The following is a 19,129-nucleotide window of genomic DNA, read 5'->3' as shown; positions in this document are numbered from 1 at the left end:
ATATATATATATATATATATATATATATATATATATATATATATATATATATATATATATATATATATATATAGGAATGTATCCAGGTGAGGATTAATGTATTATAGAGGACTATGAGGACTAATACGGTGCGTTGGATTGGGGTTTTTTGATGGTGTGAAATTAATGATTATTTTTTATTATTTTTATGCTAGGCGGGTGGGTTTTTAATTTGTAAGGGTATTTGTGTAATTTTAATAGGTCTTTTAATTTTGGGATTCCGCTCATATCGTGTAGCCGTGCAGGTTTAATTTCCTTTTCCTATTCGTAAACGTATCTTGGTGCAGTTCAAGACTGTTCGGCTTCATCTTCTCCAATCAGGTTCGTCTCCACTTTTCTCTCTTCGGTTTCTGTGTACTCGCTGGTCTGTGTGTGGTGGTGCGGATGAAGTGTTTCTTCTTGGGGTAGCGATTGGACGGGTGGTGGTGGTGGTGGGTAGCGGCGGTGTCTTCCGCCCGGTTCGTGAAGGTGGTGCATTTGCTCGGCGGCGGAGTTTTTGTGGTCTGTGAAGGGGACGATGGCGGAGCTAGGCGGTGGGCGACGACGGTGTAGGGTGGCTGGTCCGGCAGAGAGGTCGGCGGTTCGAGGTAGGGTTTCTAATTTTTTTTTTCCGATACATTCCTGTTTTTTTGTTTTCTTGTTGCTGTTATTGTTTTCTTTTTTGGTATTGTTTGGAAAAAATTTCTGCTATTTTTTGTTTTAATTTTGTTTTCTGAGTTTGTTATTATTATACTGTGTAGGTTTAGTTTATTATTTTTATTTTCTATCACTGGAATGAATTGAATTTATCAATTAGTTTCATTTAGATAAAGTAGGATGTGTATTTTTAGTTTTAGATTACTGATTGGTTATTTCATTCTAGTTACTGTGATTTATTTGCTCCCTCATTTTTGAAATTATTGTCATGTTTTAATGGTTGTTGTGTGTGTAGCATTGTTGTTCTGGCCAGTATGTTAATAAGATAAGTGTTAGTTGTGTGCCCATGATGTATTGTTTGTGTGCCTATGATGTATTGTTTGTGTGCCTTGCATTTGTGATTTGTTACTAGAAGCTAGCAACTGGCATTTTTTTTTAGTTGTTATGTGTATTGTTTAATTAATTATGTTAAGTTAGGAAATATGGAATAAAATATTCCAGGTTGCTAACAATTTATTATCTTATTCCTTTTTGTAGTTTTTTCAAAAGTTTTGTCTTGTGTTTGGGGGGTGTTGTGTTTTTAGCATTATTGTTCTTGACAGGGTGTTAGTAAGATATGTTGGTAGTTGTGTGCCCATGGAGTGTTGATTGTGTGCCTTGCCTTGGTGTTTTGTGACTGTAAGGTAGCAACTTGCAGTTTTTTTGTTGGTTATGTGTATGTTTAATTAATTCTGTTGAGTTAGGAAGAATAGAATAAAATATTTCAGTTTTGTAAGTGGGAGTAGTTATGGTTTTTTTCCCACTGGAATGAATAGANTAAGTGGGAGTAGTTATGGTTTTTTTCCCACTGGAATGAATAGAGGCATGTATCAATTACTTCCATTTAGACAAAGTAGGAGGAGTATTTTCAGTTTTAGATTAGTAATTTTTTATTTCATATTAGTAACTGTAATTTATTGTTTCCTTCATGTTTAAAATTATTGTCATGTGTTTTAGGGTTACTGTGGGTGTATCATTAATGTTTTGGACAGGATGTTAATAAGATTGGGTGCCAGTTGTGTGCCCATGATTTTTTGATTGTGTGTCTTGCCTTGGTGAGTTGTTATGGGAGCTAGCAGTTGGTTTTGTTTTTGGGTTATGTGCATTGTTTAATTAATTATGTTGAGTTATGAGTAGTTGTTTGGTGTTTATATGTGTAAAGTGTGTTTTCATTCATTGGTCTGGGGTTTGTATTAGTTAAGTGTGAGTTAGGTGTGGCATGATGTTGTGTAGAACTATTCATATGATTTATGACTTATTGTGTGCATAGATTTAGTAGATTGTGTGCCTAGGTTTGGTATATTGGGTGCTTTTTTTGATATTTATAAACTTTTTTCGACTTTTCTTTTGGGTTACAGTTAAACACTGCGGTGTTGTTCGAAAAAATAGACAGGCTGAAGGTGGCTAGGTTTTCGGAGTCATTGGGAGCTGATTTTGCACTTGGCCCTCATAGAACATGGGATGATGTTCATCTTGTAAGTATTTTGCGAAGCTCTCATTTCATATTGTTTATGTAGGTTATGCATGGTGTGCCAAGGAGTTGGGGGTTGTGTGCCCCTCTCTATTGCCATGTGTGGTAATTAGTGCTGACTAATCATTTGTACTTTGCAAGAGTGGCAGTAGCTTTTGTATGTTATCCCATTACTTTACATGTGTGTGCTCAGCAGTTAGGGTCATACATTTTTTTTAGCATGGTCTCATACCTTTTTGTTGTTGTTTCAGCTTTTCTTTCCCATCCTTCAACTCAATCATTTTTACCTCTTGTGTGTCGACTTCAAAACCGAGCGGATTGAAATTATTGATAATTCTGCTTCCACTGAGGCCACACGGTTGAAGTATGGGGACACCCCAGAAAATGTGGTACGTCTTCTTTCTGCTGTGTGCTTGTATGATCTTTCAATGGCTATTCTTGGTGTGATGGTTTATTTTCTTGTTTTTGTATTTTAGAAGCTGTTGTTGACCGAATATTTCACATCTGTTGGTGAGAAGTTCAAGTCAATTATTTGTGAGAATCTGAAGTGTATTAGGATGCCAATGAAGTGGCGGGACACCGGGAACGAGGTGGACTGTGGGGTGTAGTATCTTATGCGGCACATGGAGAGTTATGTTGGTGAAAGAGTTAGTAAATGGGATTGTGGGTTGACGAGGGGTGAGTCGATTGCAATTTCAGATGCTACGTTTGCGGTATATGAAGGAGCTTTGCACAGTTGACATCAATGCACACCGTACCAGTAATGTGGCTCGTGCGTTGCGATTTCTTTCCGGCCAATAAGTTTATTCCTGTTGTTAGTTATTATTTTAGTTTTGGGGTTGTTGATTGAGTTCGATTATTAATGTTTGGTCATACTTTTGTTTGTTTACCAAATACTTTACCATTAGCGTTGCGGTATTATTCGTAGACTATTAAACTGTTTTAAAAAATATTGGATCCTATATATTATAAGATGTTTGTTTTAGTTCTGTGTGATAAGAGGTCAGTTGTGTGCTTAGTGGGTGGGTGATTTGGCTGATTACAGTTTGGGGGGAGAGTTTAGACTAGTGGATGTATGCCGGTGTGTGTATTTAGTTTAAATCGTGTGCCTGGGGTGCTTAATTCGTGTGTTTGGTGTGTGCTATAAAATTAGTAGAAAATGATCAATTTATAAGATAATATTAAGAGTAGTTTCTGAATGTTGTGTGCGTATTTGCGTTATATCATGTGCCTTTAATGTAACAATAATTTTGTATATCAGTTTCTTTATATGGAAATTTGATAGTTAAAATTAGTATTTGTAATAGTAAGAAAATTGTGGCTCACGTTCAATCCACAAGAAATTATATGACCATATAAAAAAAATGTAATTATCCATGTACAATTTTCGGAATTTACTTGCCTAGCAGCCTGCACTGCTTTTATCTTATGGGAGTCTCCAAAATAAAGATCATTGGGATAGTTAAAAGGGCAAGTGTAAAGTTCTTCAATCCACATGCATATCAACAAATTATTCTCGTAGGCACAAATTATTAAATCTTGATTCATTAGAAGAATTTCAAGAAGCAAAGCTGTACTTTTCTTTAATGCCATCTCCTACTAGTCAGTAGTCACTCAAGAGCCAAAACTATTGTACATGAAAAATGTGAATACATGAAAGGTAATTAACGGAATTGTATGTGAGATTTAAAATCAGAGTTATTTTCAATGTAGCCTTGCTTTTTGATCTTCTCTATACCTATGCCTTCAGTTTCTTATTTTGCTTCTTCTTTTTGTTTGGGTTGAGGGGACAATTACGGAAGTCATGTCGGGCTGGTTGTTCATCACAATAATGACACTTCCGCCCATCTTTCTTCTTCTTTTCTATTGCTTTTTCGCGTGCACTCTTTAAACGCTTCCCGCTTCCTTTGTTCTTTGATATCTGTGGTGGCTTCACTGTTATGGTAGTGCTTGCAGGTGTGCCATAAAAGGTCTCCAGTAACTGACTGTTGTTGCTTTTATTCTGTGTCTTCCCTTTGCTCTTTAACAGTTTACCTTTGTGTTCCAGCATAAAGTTCAACATTTCTTTCATCTCTGGCATGTCCCCCTTTGATAGTGCCATGCAGTTGTAGAATTCTTTCCACAGTTGTGCTGCTAGTTTCACGCCATCTGCTTCTTTATTGCATGTTGCACTTTGGTCTGTGCCGACTGAGCTTGTGTTGTGTGCCCTTGCATTTTTGGTCCACCTTGGAACTATGTACTTTGGTGGTATCGTTTCTGCATCCTCATCCTTTAAAACTACAAATGCATGCCTGCATAAAATCCCCAACTTGGTGAACTTGCCACATGAACACTCGACTTCATTGTTTGCTCTTTCATATTTCACTGTAAAATTCCTTGTTTTCTCTTCCTTTATTGTGTACACATACTTATCTCCTTCATGGTCTTTGTTTGTGATCTTGCATGAGAAGCACCCTTCGTGTATCTCTGTTTGGACATCGTAAAACATTGTAATTGTGTATATGGATGCTGCGTGCTTCTCAATCATTAGTGTAATTGTGTATATGGATGCTGCGTGCTTCTCAATCATTAGTGGTGTCTTTGTAGGTGGGAATGAGGCTTCAGACTCTGCAATTAATTGTGATTGCTTGTGACGTTGCGTTTCAATCACACTTTCAAATTGTGTGAAGAACTCTAATAGTGTTCCACCCTTATTGATACATGCTCCAAATATACTGTTTTCGCCCTCGGACCTTGATGTTGTTCGCATAAGTCCACCCATGAAAACGTCGCTGAAGTATGCCTCTATCCAATTCTTTCTCCCGTCAAACAGTTGTGTGAACCAACTGTTGTTTCCTAGGCCGTACTCTACCATTACTGCGTGCCAGTTTGTCTCAAAATCTTCACGCCCTAGAGATTCGTTCCACACCACTGCATTTACTTTCTTCCTGAATGTTTCGTCTTTGGCTAATTTCGCACCCGCCTTTTCTCCCAATTTTGTCATGATGTGCCACATACAGAAACGGTGCCTTGTCTCGGGGAACACCTGTGGTATTGCTTCCTTCATTGCTGGGTCTTGATCTGTTATTATGCAGGTAGGTGTATGATCCATGCTATGCTTGAATTGGTTAAGTAGCCATACATAAGAGTGTTTATCCTCTCTTGAGATGAGCCCTGCTGCCAAAGTCACGCATCGCTTGTTGTTATCAATCCCAGTAAAAGGCACGAATACCATTTTGTACCTGCACAACATATCATTGATTAAGTACTTTAAGTTGGCACACAATCAAATTCAAGTAGGCACTCAATCTCTCAAATTGTGGCACACGTTAGTCGCATGAATGAGTATTTGCATTATTTTAATTCCAAACCTATTGGTGCGGTATGTAGCATCAAAAGAGACCATATCTCCAAACTGTTTGTAGTTCTCTTTGGCTATTGGGTCAACCCAGAATAGTCTTCGTAGTCGGTTTTCTTCGTCTACATCATACTCGAATGTATAGGATGGAAACAATATATGTTTTTGCCTGTATTTGTCTATCACTGCTTGCGCATCGGCTTCATGTAGCTGTGCATTTACGTCTCTTCTGCAATTTCTAAAGTCCACACGTGTTGCCCCAATTTGATCAAAACCACCTGTTAGTTCTTTGTATAGGTCGAATGCTTTTGATGTCCCTATGTTGGCTTTTGCACAGGCTGCTATGAATTCTTGATGTCCAATATCCAAAGTACGGTTTATCTTCAGGAATGGTCTTGCTAATTCTGAGCAGAGGGGGTGGTTGTGTTGTTCTTGCAATGCGGTCACCACATAGTATCCATCTTTGCGCCGCCTAATGCCACATCTTGCCTTACAACCCACCCGGTTTGATACTCGTCGTCGGGTGTTTGTGTTTGGTGTGATGTCCTCACTAGCAGTTTTGGACCCATCTGTTTCGCTGACTGTGTGCCCTTCCCTAGAACACAACAAATACTTGACTTCTACTTCCCCGTCTCGATTCTTCCTGATTGTGCTGCATCTTACATCAAAACCTCCCAAAGATGCATACTGTTTGTAAAATTGCACACCATCATCTATTGTGTCAAAACGTTGGTCGATGTATGGCTTCTTTGTTTCATCACAGTCTGGTAAAAAGTTGTCTCTCTCATCGTGGGGATTTTCCGCTCTGGCCGTTTCGGGATTTGCTCCTTGTACACCTGGGCACATGATTTATTTAGTGGGTCACACATTCTATCACTACATGGCACACAGTTTGCATAATTATTTCACCAAAGACAGCCATATTCATGCAATTGAGTTCATCATTGTTCTTTCCTTTTTTTTTTATTTATTTGATTCTTTCCAAATAAGTTCAGTTCATGCCAATAACAACCCAAAACACAAGCCATATCATTAAACATTATTTCAAACACATTGGTGTCAAATCTAGTGTTATTATTTTCATAATCCACCCTTATTCACCTTCTCATATTCGTGCAATTATGTAATATGCGTATTCATGTGTTCGTTATAATGCCACTGATTGAATTATACATTGTATTCTCTTTGTTTAATTTGAGTCTGTTCATGATCTATTCATAGTCTTATTCAGGCTAGTCACACAATCAATTAATATTAGGCACACAATTTAATCAGTTATCAAACATATTACACCTACTGCAGTTTTGAGAACTTACCGTAGTCGTTCACCGCATCGTAGTTCCGTTCGCAATTCGTCTCGCTATTTTCTTCCATTGTACACGGTAGTTCGCTATTTTTTTTTGCAATTGTCAGAAACCATCCAGAGCATGCGCCAGTTGTATTTGTTCTTCTTAAAAAATTTGCTGTTGTTAATTCGCCCAGAGTCTTATTGCGTTGGTTTCCTTGTTTATGTATGAAACCATATTTTTAATTGTTAATTCTAATCCTACTGTTATCCAAATTACATTGCAATATCTTATTTGCCCTTCATTAAAATTTCCTACGTGTTTCCATCTTTTTATCCTAACTAATCTCACCTGTTAATTCTAATAATTTGGATGATTATGATGGGTCTTCATAATCCTTTATAATTAGGGGTCCTCATGTGAACGAGGGCCTATATATATATATATATATATATATATATATATATATATATTGATATCCCTTTTAGAGCGACTAAATAACATTGTGGTAATTAAAATTGAAATAATTTTATTTGATTCGAATTTAGATATATATTGTTTTAATTCTACATTTAAATTAAGGCAACTGAAATAGTTCTTTAAAAAAAATCTTTCTATGCAAATAAAACGAAACTTTGTTACTAAATAAAACCAAAATAAATCAAATACAATCTCATTGATTTGTCATGTGTGTGTGTATGTTGCTATGCTTTTTAGAGCAATTAAATACCAATATGGTATTTTAAAGGTAATAGAATTTATACCAAAATAAAAATGCATATATATTGCTATCATTTTTAAAATAATGGTATATTCATCATTGTAATAATTTATGCTCAAAATATAGTTTGACTTACCCGTTCTAAAATATTGTTAATTTGGTGTCACTTTACAATTAGCTATAACAATTTTATTTTACCAAATTTAATTACAATATAATATTATAATCTTCTATATTTTGTTATATAAATTTCGTAAATAGTCAAATTAATATATATAGAATATTATAATTTTTTTTCAATATATAATCTTCTTGAATATTATAAGATGTTAGTTAATATATTTTTCAGAACATTTATAAATTACCATAACATAATTATGTTAGTATTTTTACTTTCTCACCTTTTAATTGAAAAAAAAATGTCAAAGACCTTGTGGTCTAGTGACACCCGGTGTCTTGGGTTACACTCTCACATGGATGATGGGAGTGGGTTTGAGCCTTAGTGGAGGCGGGTTCGAGCTTCAGTGGAGGCAACTGTTGACTCTTTCTGCTTCAGTAGGTTGAGAAAGTAGTTATGAACAGCATAATTATTCACATAATCAAATTAATTTGGTATATTATCTAGGTTCCTGTTGTAAAACCTATTAGCTCAAACATGATGTAGGGAGAAAAGTAAAGACAAAGTAATAGAGACAATAATCAGAAGTACTCTTATTCATCATTCCACACATATATATAAAGGGATACAATAATGGGATACATAATGAGGAATAATTGCGTCCGTTACAACTGTTACAAGCAATAATGTCCACTAATGAAATACTATTATAACACTCCCCCTTGGACATTATTTGACCACGACCTTGTTTCATGAACGATTTGCTAGGAAAACCCTGTGGGAAAAACCTAGACAATAAAACAGTATTGAGTACATGAATGGTATATTCGAATACTTTCATGCCTCATTAAAAGTTCACTAGGAAAACCACGTGGGAAAAACCTAGTTGAAAAGAGTATACGATATTTATAATTTCATATATAGTCCGGGTTGCCTCATTAAAAACCTTACACTAAGAAACCCAGTGGGAAAAAACTTAGTTTGGAAAAGAGTACAACCATAACTTTTTGCGTTTAATCTTCAGGATTTGCAACAGTTGGTGGTCTTATGGACCAAATAATTTGTATGTTGTTGCTCCCCCTGAAGACGACAACTTTCCTTATTGCCTCGTTAAAAACCTTACACTAAGAAAACCCGGTGGGAAAAACTCAGTTAAGGGAAAAAGAGTACAATCATAAGCCTGCAGGGCATAATCTTCAGGATTTCTGGGTTTGTCTATTTAAGTATTTATTTGCAACTTTCTCCCTGTTTATTATATCATACTCATGCCTCGTTAAAAACCACACTAGAAAAACCCAATGGGAAAAATCTAGTGAGGAAAAGAGTACATGGTATATAGGTTGCAAAAGAGTACAATTGTTGGTCCTTTTAGGACCCACCCAATCTTCAGGATTGATTTAAGTAAATGTAGTCCGCATCTCCCCCTGAAGATAACAATCTTCAATTTCTACATTGCTTAAAGTAGAATAACTGTTTCAAAGGGATCGTAGAGGAGATGATATGACAATCTTCAGGATTGTTACTATAAGTTAATATTTTATACAATGATTCTCGTGACTCTTCTGGAGCTTGTATGGGTTGAATAAACACATAATTAGTTTTGCAAAGAAGGAGTCAATACCAAGTGATCTATGAGAAACACTCAGTGGTTTATTGCATAAGTTTACTTAGATGATATTTGGAGCACTAGGAGTTATAAGTGATTTCACTGTATGGACAATGTTAGTCCTAATATGATCACGAAACATCTGGTTCTTCCGTAGTGTTCCAATAATGAAGAAATGGACTTCGGGTCCTAAAGTTTCCTCAATATCATTTTTGAGTCTAAACGGTTGCTTATCTTCTTCAAGAGATATAACAGTTAGTGTGATGAGTCAATATGAAATGCGTTAAAGACATCTTTCTAAAAAAATAGACTGATTGATGTAAATAACTTTCAAGGGAATACTCGATCTGCAGGTCGAGATAATACTTGGTTTTCCAAGTCCTTTAATTTCTAAAATTCGTTTTTGGAGCTAATACCATTAAGCTCTTTATGATTCAATAAGTACTACGGTATATTGTGATTTTTACATTTTCCTACTTCAGGAGGAAATTACTCAGTTAATTGTGATCTGTGCTAAGATCATATAAAGACCATACTGTCCAGTGACCTTATTGTCATATGGTCACGACGTTTATTAGCTTCATATCTAAGTTTGTACTGCCAATTATCTTGTATAGCGGAACTTAATGTCATCGTACATGGGAGATTTGATTAAAATTAATCAAGGGTTTCTGCGTTAACCCATATGCTACAAACACTCGCTATTATATCACCTTATTGTTTTCATTTCTCTTTCGTACAAACATCCATTTGTAACCAACGGGGTTATTATTCAATGGTGTATGTATTGTCAAGAGAATCTGTTTCAGCGAGTCGAGCTTTGCCTTAATTGCTCCTTTAAATATTAAATAATGAGGATGCTTCTGGCATCTCACCTGGATCCAGTTTATTTAAATGAGCAATTATATAGGCGTGTGTTGTCGACAGTTTTAAAAATTTCTCCCAAAATCATGACAATTTTTAATCAGGTCGTTGACATTTCCCAGTATTAAGATCTGATTGTTCCGTATCCCTAGTATTATGTTTGTTTGGTGCACCTTACTAGGATTTTTGTCTTCTAGACAAATATCTTTAGGACATAATTCATTTTTAGGACAAGACTACAAGAGTGACAATGCTTCTTTGCTAGCATTATGTTTCATATCTCTTAAACCGATAGATCTCCTACACTTCTGGTGTCAAGGAGTATTGAGATAAATATATTTGGTCCAATTTGGGGATTATCTTATAGGACCTTGTCACTCTTTTCTGATCAACATGATCAGTGTATATATACATTATCAGTATATATATTTGGCAAATTATTTGCTAATATTGCAAATAAATTATCTTCTGAACTTCTAGTTCAGTTTTACTAGTACGTGGATTATAATGAAGGTCTTTCTATTTCATGGTTTTCTCGGCATTTAAATTTGGGTATATCTCCCCCTAATGCAGAGAAATAGATCTTTGGTATGCAGTCAGTGTATCTATTGATAACCTATCATAGGTGCTATGTAAATAGATGGAGTTTTATAATCTTATACATAGCCCATAAAAATACGCAATGGTGGTGATAAATCAATTGGACTGCACACTAAGAATATGAACGCAGATTGGGAAATGGTTTACACGTACTAGGTTTATGGGGGATGTATATGCAGTGAGCTAGATTTGAAAATATCAAGTATGATGTCCCCAAAAATCATCAATACATGTTTGGGTCGTATCATAACATTTTGGCAAACCAAATGATAATCATAAGTACGGTATGATTCCTCAAAAAAAAATGCCATAATAGCTTTAATAAAATTAAAGCAAAAAAATATCCAATAATTGTAATGGCATGATGTGGATAATTTGGTTTGACTCAGATGCATACAACATCGAGAGAATACAGTTGAAAAGATGCCTCTACTTATTACCAGAATGATCTTACTGATGATCATTCATATTGGGATGAACTATCATCTTTGAGGGATAGTGATCATCAACTTAACATAGAGTAAGCACTCGATCAAAATATTGAGCACCTTGCAATAGAATTACTATTGTAATGTATAGAGGAAGAGCTTATCACTTCTAGGATAGATATAGATGATAAGGTATTTGTATCATCAATATGACCAAACAAGAGCGTTTGCTTCGAGCAAAGCAACTTGGTCGGATTCAACATTGTGCTGCTCGCTTAGGTTTTAGCAAGATGCTTCGGGGTGTGGCACGCACGTGAACAGTGCCTTTTATATCCACACGTGAAACATACTTTGTTGCTGGACCAAAAGTTATATGAAGTTGTCCTCGACTAGTTGAATAACTTAAGTTTGGGACACAATTGTGTATAGCTGATTAAGTCAGTTACTGACTGAAAACCTTGAAATCTAAAGTTAAATAAGTTAAATTGTGACTTAGAAAAGACCAATGATATTTGTAGTCAAAAGCAATCCTTCAGGGATTTTTATAGCGCTATCGACAGGATATGGGACTGAGGTAAATAGCAATTTCAAGGGCCTATGTTAAAAACGTGCTCCTGTCCAAAATAAGATTGGTAGATTCATATTTTGGAGATAACAACAAAGATCTAGATCTTTTAAAAAAATCTATATACTATGGCTGGCTAAAAACGAGAGTCCACTTATTATTTGCATAAAGAAACTATATATTATGCAAATATGACAGAATATAGATATGAACTCATAAAATCATGTCAGCCAAATAAATTGCACAATCTAGCAATTTAATTTCGGAGCATAAAAAATAAATTCAAATAATAATTTGAATGGTATTTTGAAAGCAATATAGTTCTCAAAAAAATTGCTGGCCCAAATCAATGTATACATGTGAATTAATATATCACACAAAAAATGGCCCATTGAAATAAGAGTCCACTTATTAAATAGAGGTGGACCAATTAAATAATATTTATATTAGGTTGCTAAATAAGATAACCCTAATTCAAAACCAATAATTTTAAGCAATAACGCTTCTGGCGTTATTAGACGTAGTAAAGGACCATTTACAAAACGGTTTTGATAAAACCAAATAGACCTCAGTCATTCCTGATAGACCCAAAAAATGTATACATGAAATTTGATCCAAAACTAATATTAAGGGTTCAAATAAAAAGGAAATACTGACTTGGGTCCAAAAATTAAAGAAAGTCCAGAATATATCGTACAGCCCATAATCAATGAATTATTTTTTAAAGAAAAAATAAAATAGCCCAACATTTTTCTTGGCCCATCAAAATATTTCAGCATATGTTAATATTGGTAGGCTGAAAATGGGCCAAAACCCGGCCCAAGAAAGCAATTAACATATGCAATGTCTGCAAGAAAAATAACCTAGCAGCCAGTAAAAAATTACGCAAGGGAGAGTTACGCGAAGAAGATAAGTCAGAGCCAATCACCACTAGATCTCGTCGCCGATCATCGCAAGCCAGCGCCACTGACGCGCCGGGCGGCCCTCTGCCGGAGGGTCGGTCGCCTACTAGCCGTCCGATCCAAGATCGACGGAGAAAAAAAATGAGAAGACAATGGTCGTTACTGCCGGAGCGTCGGCCACTATCGCTAACCCACCGCCGCCGTCGCCACAGCGTCACCATAGCCGAGCGTTGATCGAGACAAAAAAGAACGCAGCGCGCCATCGCTATCGTCTCCAGGACGCTGCCATGCTGCCACCACTCTCTGCCGTCAATAGCCCACCGCCGCCGATGGCATCGTTGCGAACGCCATCATCGTTCTTTGAGCAGTGCCACCGTTATCTTGGCCGATCGAAGAGGATGTAATGATCCTAGGAATTGAACCGGCAGAAAAAGAGAAATAGAAGGGAAGGAAGAAATGCAGAGAATAGAGGGAGAGTCTGAGAGAAGAAGAATGTAGGGAAATTGAGAATTGGTATTAAATTTCAGTGTAAAAATCAAGCATATCATTCACTGCAATACACTCCCTATTTATACTAGAAATAAGGGAAAAAACTAAACAAAATCATTAACAAACTAACAGCTAAAAATAAAACGACGTCGTCCTGTGTCGATTCCGGTTCGGTTGGCTCGGCTCTTTCTTTCATTTGATTCCGGCTCTTTCTTTCATTTGATTCCGGCTCTTTCTTTCCCTTGATTCCGGTTGGCTCGGCTTCTTTTTCCTTGGGGTGTTACAGTACCTTCCCCTCTAACAGATCCTTGTCCCCAAGGATCAAGAAAATGGGATGCTGGTTAGTGACATAGTAATAATCATCCCATATAGCAGCTTCTTTGGTTCAAGCTCAGTACTTCTTTATAGACAACAACACTTTTCTGGTTATATATTCATTTGGTATGCAAGATATGAGATTGGGAGTGTCCAATACTCATCATGATTCCCTCCAATGTCTCAACCATCTCCCTCACAATGGTTGGGGCAGGTTTAAATGCATCAGCCACTGCTTTGTCCCATGGGAAATAGAATTTGTAGTAGCCTCTTGCCAACTCCCATTTTTTTCCTGTAAAGGGTCAGAGATAAACAATGATGTGTTGTTCATCTCTTCATAAACTTGCAAGTGTGTAGCATTTGAAACTTATTCCTATTGTCAGGACACCTCTCTTTTTATCCATATAATTCTTCCATTCCTGCAGAACATTGCGAATCATTTTACATGTACCAAGAGCCCAGCAAGTTGCAATAACTACTAACAGGCCTTCTGGAATAGCAGCCAAAGCAACAGCAATTTGAAAATAGTAGGTGTACTTCTCAAAATTCCTATGCCCTCCATTAACAAACTCCCAAAAGAAGAATTACATCACATTCATCAACCAAATCACAGCATAGATTACACCAATAATTGCAGTCAAAGACTCTCCAAAGTCATTGAGCTTTTTCTCACATGATACTACACCAATAACAAGCTTTGCATACGTATTTATGATATTGGTTGATATATCAGACAGTGACATTAGCTCACCACCTTCATTTATTTCCAAATTAGAAGCAAAATCATTCTTCACCCTCTGCCACACTAGACCATTAGGAGCTTTGTGCAGTGTATTTCCATTTTCAAGCCCTGCTACATATTTAACAAACACTTTACTGTTCTCTTGGAAGTACTTCAAACTAATTGGCCAAATAAGAGCACAAAGTACACCAATAAATGTACTCAAAGACCCTTCAAACTCATTAAACCTTTTTCCACCACCTTTGTCTCCATCATACCAATTCAGAACATATATGATATCACAGAAACAGGAAGTAACATCCTCACTAGTGTATCATTATACTCATCCAAAATCAATGGATAGTATCGTAAGCTATAGAACTCAATACGAACAAGGCTAGTTACCTCTATAAGCCCGTACTTCATCTGCAAATGCCTCCCGAAATTGTCAGCAGCAGTACTCTTTGGCCTCGACATGCACTGCAGAATTCCACCTGGATCAAAAGGAATTCCACTACACCCTTGCATTCTAAGATTGCTATAGAAGACATCCAGTTCCACTTCAACTTGCAGCACCAACCTCATAGTAGTTAAAACAATTCTTATAAGAAAGGCAAAATCTATATTAATTCCTGCACCATCCACATTAGATCCACCACGTGTTTTCAGAGCGATGGATAAAAGTGTGACATAAAGAAGGACAATATCACTTTCATTCCCCACCAAAACCCCATCCTGAACTACAGCTTCAAGAGCATAACATAGTCATTTGGGGTCTTTCCCACTAGTTTCCTAATTGACTTCTCCATTTGTACGACAGAATTACTGAAGCCATCATCATTGTCCATATCATGTTCATCATCTATCCCTACTCAATTAACAGGGGCTAACAATTTTTCATTCTTATTAGTAACTTCAACAGCAATTGCTTCCTTAATATCACTAAGTCGTTCCTCCAAATTATCAAGGGATATTCTACTATCCTTAAGCATACCATTATCAACTAAGCAAGGAACAGCACCTTCACATACCTCAACCTCTTGGTTTGTCATTAGCAATTCGGAATCTCCGGCGATCTTCACCGCTTCCGAACCTCCGACGAGGTACCCCGATTCTTCTGCCGAGACCAAAGGGGCCGATCTGTCGCTTTTGCCGACCCCAAGTTGCACCAACGGTGGGGAAAGCTGATACGGCTGTGGAGCCATTGACGGGGTTTGGACTGTAGAGCCTCTTCGTACGGGATTCATCAGTGGGGGAGCAAAGCTACCGAGTCCCAAAGCTTCCAGAATTTCATTTCTGAAATTGAACATCTCATCTCTGAGATTGGACATCTTAACCCTTAATTTGTCCACCAAATCCTCAGTGGCCTGAAATTGTGCGCCCAAATCAACCACCTGAGCCTCTAGCTTACATACTCTAGCCTCCATTGATAAGGGCTCTGGGTTATTCGGATTCATTTGAGACGCAGGAAAGACGAGCTCTGATACCATTTGTAATGATCCTAGGAATTGAACCGGAAGAAAAAGAGAGAAATAGAAGGGAAGGAAGAAATGCAGAAAATAGAGAGAGAGTCTGAGAGAAAAAGAAGGTAGGGAAATTGAGAATTGGTATTAAATCCTTCTATATACTAAAGCCATAAAACTTTGGCCAATCACATTCTTGCTTTTCCCGCCTAAACAAAGTGACACCGTTTGGACTTTTGGACAACCATCATAATAAATTAAGTAGACTTCTGCCAAAAAAAAAACACAAAATATAAACGAGACAAAAAGGAAAACAAACACCTCAAATGACTCTTTATTTTGTTTTTTTTTTATACAAAAGAACAAATCTCCATTATATAAAATACAACCTTATTAAAATATAAAATAGTCCGCACAACTAGGACCTTCAAAACAGTATACTTTTGGTTCAGAAAGGACAACACCTTAAATCACTCATTGAACAAAGCTCCATAATACAGGCAAAACCTATTTACCTTTTTCAGTGGAGTTTAACACCCCTAGGCAATTACAAATTGTTCCACTATACAAGGTGCAATCTTTTTCAGTGGAGTTTATCGCCACCAGGAAATTACAAAAACAGTATACTTTCTTAACAAAAAAGGCAACTACCACCTTAAATCACTCTTTGGACAAAGATCCATAATATAGGCAAAACCTATTTACCTTTTTCAGTGGAATTTAACACCCCGAGGCAATTTCAAATTGTTCCACTATACAAGCTTCAATCTTCTTCTATAAATTCTATACATTCAGACCAGCAGCAGGTCACCATTCACCTTCCAGTTTGTTGTTTCTTTGAATCCTTTGATCTCTGATTTGTAAAATCTGCAAATGGCTCAGTTGTACGTCTTAGGAAAAGACATCAGGCCAGATTATACCAAAAAGGCCATAAGACTCAGATTAGTCAGAACATACATAGTTCCTGAAGGGAGAAACACAGAGGTGATAAAGAGTCAAGAATGCCTTTTTCATGACTCTGAGGTAATCTCATATTAAGTAATAATCTTTTCCTTTAAAAATAAAAAAAGCAATCGTTTCATGCTATTTAACCTTATAATTTTTTTATAGGGCACGTATGTACATGGAAGCATTCCAAAACAATATGTGCCACAGTTTACCAATGTGTTACAAGAAGGTCAAGTGTATGCAATCAAAAATTTCCTGGTGATTTCAAACTACTATCAGTACAAAACAACTGAGCACCGATACATGATCAAGTTTAATCACGAAACACAAGTCCAGAGACACAGGAGAAAAAGTTTTCCAAACCTGATTTTTCGTCTTAAGTCTTTCGATGATCTAATATCAGGGGTGGTTTCTGACAAACAAATAATTGGTCGGTACATTATTAAGTATTAATTTAATTAATTTATTTATTTTTAAAATATATTTTTTTTACATACAATTTCATTGTAGATGTCATTGGTCGCGTTGTTGAGTTTTACTCTCCAAAAGATAAGATTATAGCTGGTCATCCTTCTAAACTGGTGGATTTTCTGATTGAGGATGCCAAGTAAGTTCAATAAGTTAAACAATTAATACAATAAATACATATTTCAAATGTTTTTATGATTTTATTTAATTGTATTTTAGGGACAATCGGATTAAGTGTACTTTATGGGATGATCATGTTGAGGGAGTGATGCCTTTTTTTAATGCACACGTTGATGGCCCTTTGATTATTTTGCTACAACTTTGTCGAGCAAAACGGGTTGACAGTAAGTTCACATCACTTCTATAAAAAAAATTCAGTTAGAATACAACTTCATTTAAGCTATATAATTTCCTTGCACTAAATTTCTTTTATTTAATAGATGAAGTCAGAATTTCAAGTTCATATACTGCCACCAAAGTATGGTTTAATCATGACTGTAAAGAATTTGCAGATTTCAAAGCTAGGTAATATTTGTTCCAGCTTTTTTTTTTTTTTACATCAATTCATAAATGTTGTTATATTCTTTATGTAAAACATGTTTACAATGTTGAATTAAATTTCAGTTTGAAGGTTGATCACACTCCCCTTAGAAGCATAAACAGTATGTCCATGTTGTCATATGGTAATAGTGTCGACAACAATTCCAAAACTCCAGTGATAGTGAGCACTATCATTGATTTGTATGGCAGTAATAGTGTCGACAACAATTCCAAAACTCCAGTGATAGTGAGCACTATCATTGATTTGTATGGCAGGGCTGAGGTATGTCAATTTTCCAGTTGCATGTGAAGGAATTATTGTACAGTTTTACTCAAAAATAAATGTTATTTTATGTTTACTTATACAGGAAGGTCATTATTTTGTACCTGCTAAAATTGTTGGATTGGAGAGTGGTCGGCATTGGTATTATACTTCTTGCAGTACTAAAGGATGCTTTAAGAAGCTTGATCCAAACCAGGGTAGTTTGAAGTGTGACAAGTGTTTTCTTAGTTGCCCCGAAAGAACACTAAGGTACAGATTAATTGTTAGGGTTGTTGACAAGACAAGTGATGCTCCATTATTGCTTTGGGACAAGGAATGCACTGAACTTATTGGAATGTCTGCATTTGATTTGAAAAGCAAATATTCACAGGTATATGCATTTTTGTCCTACACTTAAGAAACTTTAGAAAAAAGTATTAAGTTGGAACTAAGTTTTGTTTTCAAAATATATATGCATATTCACAGGTATATGCAACTAAGTTTTGTTTTCTTTGGCAAGATGATTCTGAGATTCCAACTGAATTGGAATCTCTTCGTAACAAAGCAATGGTTTTCAAAGTTTCAGTTAAGGATGAGCATCTTAAAAACCCTGCAAAACCAATTCCAGTTTTGAAGTTAACTAATGATGATGAGTTAGTTTCATTGTACTGTCCATCATTGACTGATGATCATGATGAGTTGTCAAAAATGATTGTTGAAGAACAACAGGATGAGGATTCTGATGTACATAACTAATCCATACACTTAACCTAAGTTTTAAAAGCAATAGTCTAAACCAAATATATATATTCTTCTACAGGACAGTGAATCTGGAGATGAAGCTAGCAGCCCAGCTGTGCAACAAAGTCTCAAAGCCATACGAGAGGATAGTGTTGAAAAAGTTGAGCCAGGGGCCACCAAAAGATGTCTGCTAGACCAATTTTCATCCAGTCAAGATGTGAAAAGATCTAAGGCTTTTATAATCAAGCAGGAAAAAAATTAATCCTGGGGAAAATCTTTCTATTTTGGTGGTGTTCTTGATCAATCTTATAGTATGCACTTTGTATTAAGTCTGTTTGATTATGTATTTTTGGATTGCTTATTTTGTTGTGATGTTTGTGGACTCAATGGACAATATGCACTTTGAGTGCGTTATCATTGGACAGTATGCACTTTACAGTGCAATATATTTTGGACAATATGTTTTGTAATTGCACGTTATAATGCAATATATTTTGAACAATATGTTTTGTAATTGCACTTTACAGTGCAATATATTTTGGACAATATGTTTTGTAATTGCACTTTACA

General features: G+C 36.1%; 2 protein-coding genes across 5 annotated transcripts; both read right to left on the bottom strand.

The window, feature by feature from the left end:
* Window positions 1-3,923: 3,923 nt before the first annotated feature.
* On the bottom strand, window positions 3,924-6,280 carry LOC116005762 (protein FAR1-RELATED SEQUENCE 5-like). The gene is made up of 3 exons (XM_031245999.1): window positions 6,251-6,280; window positions 5,536-6,209; window positions 3,924-5,406 (listed from the first exon to the last, which is right to left on the bottom strand). The coding sequence occupies exons 1-3, from the start codon at window positions 6,278-6,280 to the stop codon at window positions 3,924-3,926; spliced, it is 2,187 nt and encodes a 728-aa protein (XP_031101859.1).
* Window positions 6,281-12,318: 6,038 nt separating this feature from the next.
* LOC116007194 lies at window positions 12,319-15,747 on the bottom strand. Of its 4 annotated transcripts, XM_031247805.1 has the most exons (4): window positions 15,169-15,747; window positions 14,543-14,707; window positions 13,797-13,835; window positions 12,319-13,544 (listed from the first exon to the last, which is right to left on the bottom strand). In XM_031247805.1, the coding sequence occupies exons 1-4, from the start codon at window positions 15,625-15,627 to the stop codon at window positions 13,536-13,538; spliced, it is 672 nt and encodes a 223-aa protein (XP_031103665.1). In that variant the 5' UTR covers window positions 15,628-15,747; the 3' UTR covers window positions 12,319-13,535. The 4 variants fall into 4 exon arrangements, with proteins under 4 accessions (XP_031103665.1, XP_031103666.1, XP_031103664.1 ...); XM_031247806.1 differs by lacking the exon at window positions 12,319-13,544 and having other exon boundaries at window positions 13,553-14,266; XM_031247804.1 differs by lacking the exon at window positions 12,319-13,544 and having other exon boundaries at window positions 13,553-13,835.
* Window positions 15,748-19,129: the final 3,382 nt, after the last annotated feature.

This window comes from Ipomoea triloba, chromosome 15 (assembly GCF_003576645.1).
Source record: "Ipomoea triloba cultivar NCNSP0323 chromosome 15, ASM357664v1".
NCBI classification, from domain to species: Eukaryota; Viridiplantae; Streptophyta; class Magnoliopsida; order Solanales; family Convolvulaceae; genus Ipomoea; species Ipomoea triloba.
Note: the sequence above shows the minus strand (reverse complement) of the source record. Positions and strands in the feature narration are given on the sequence as shown.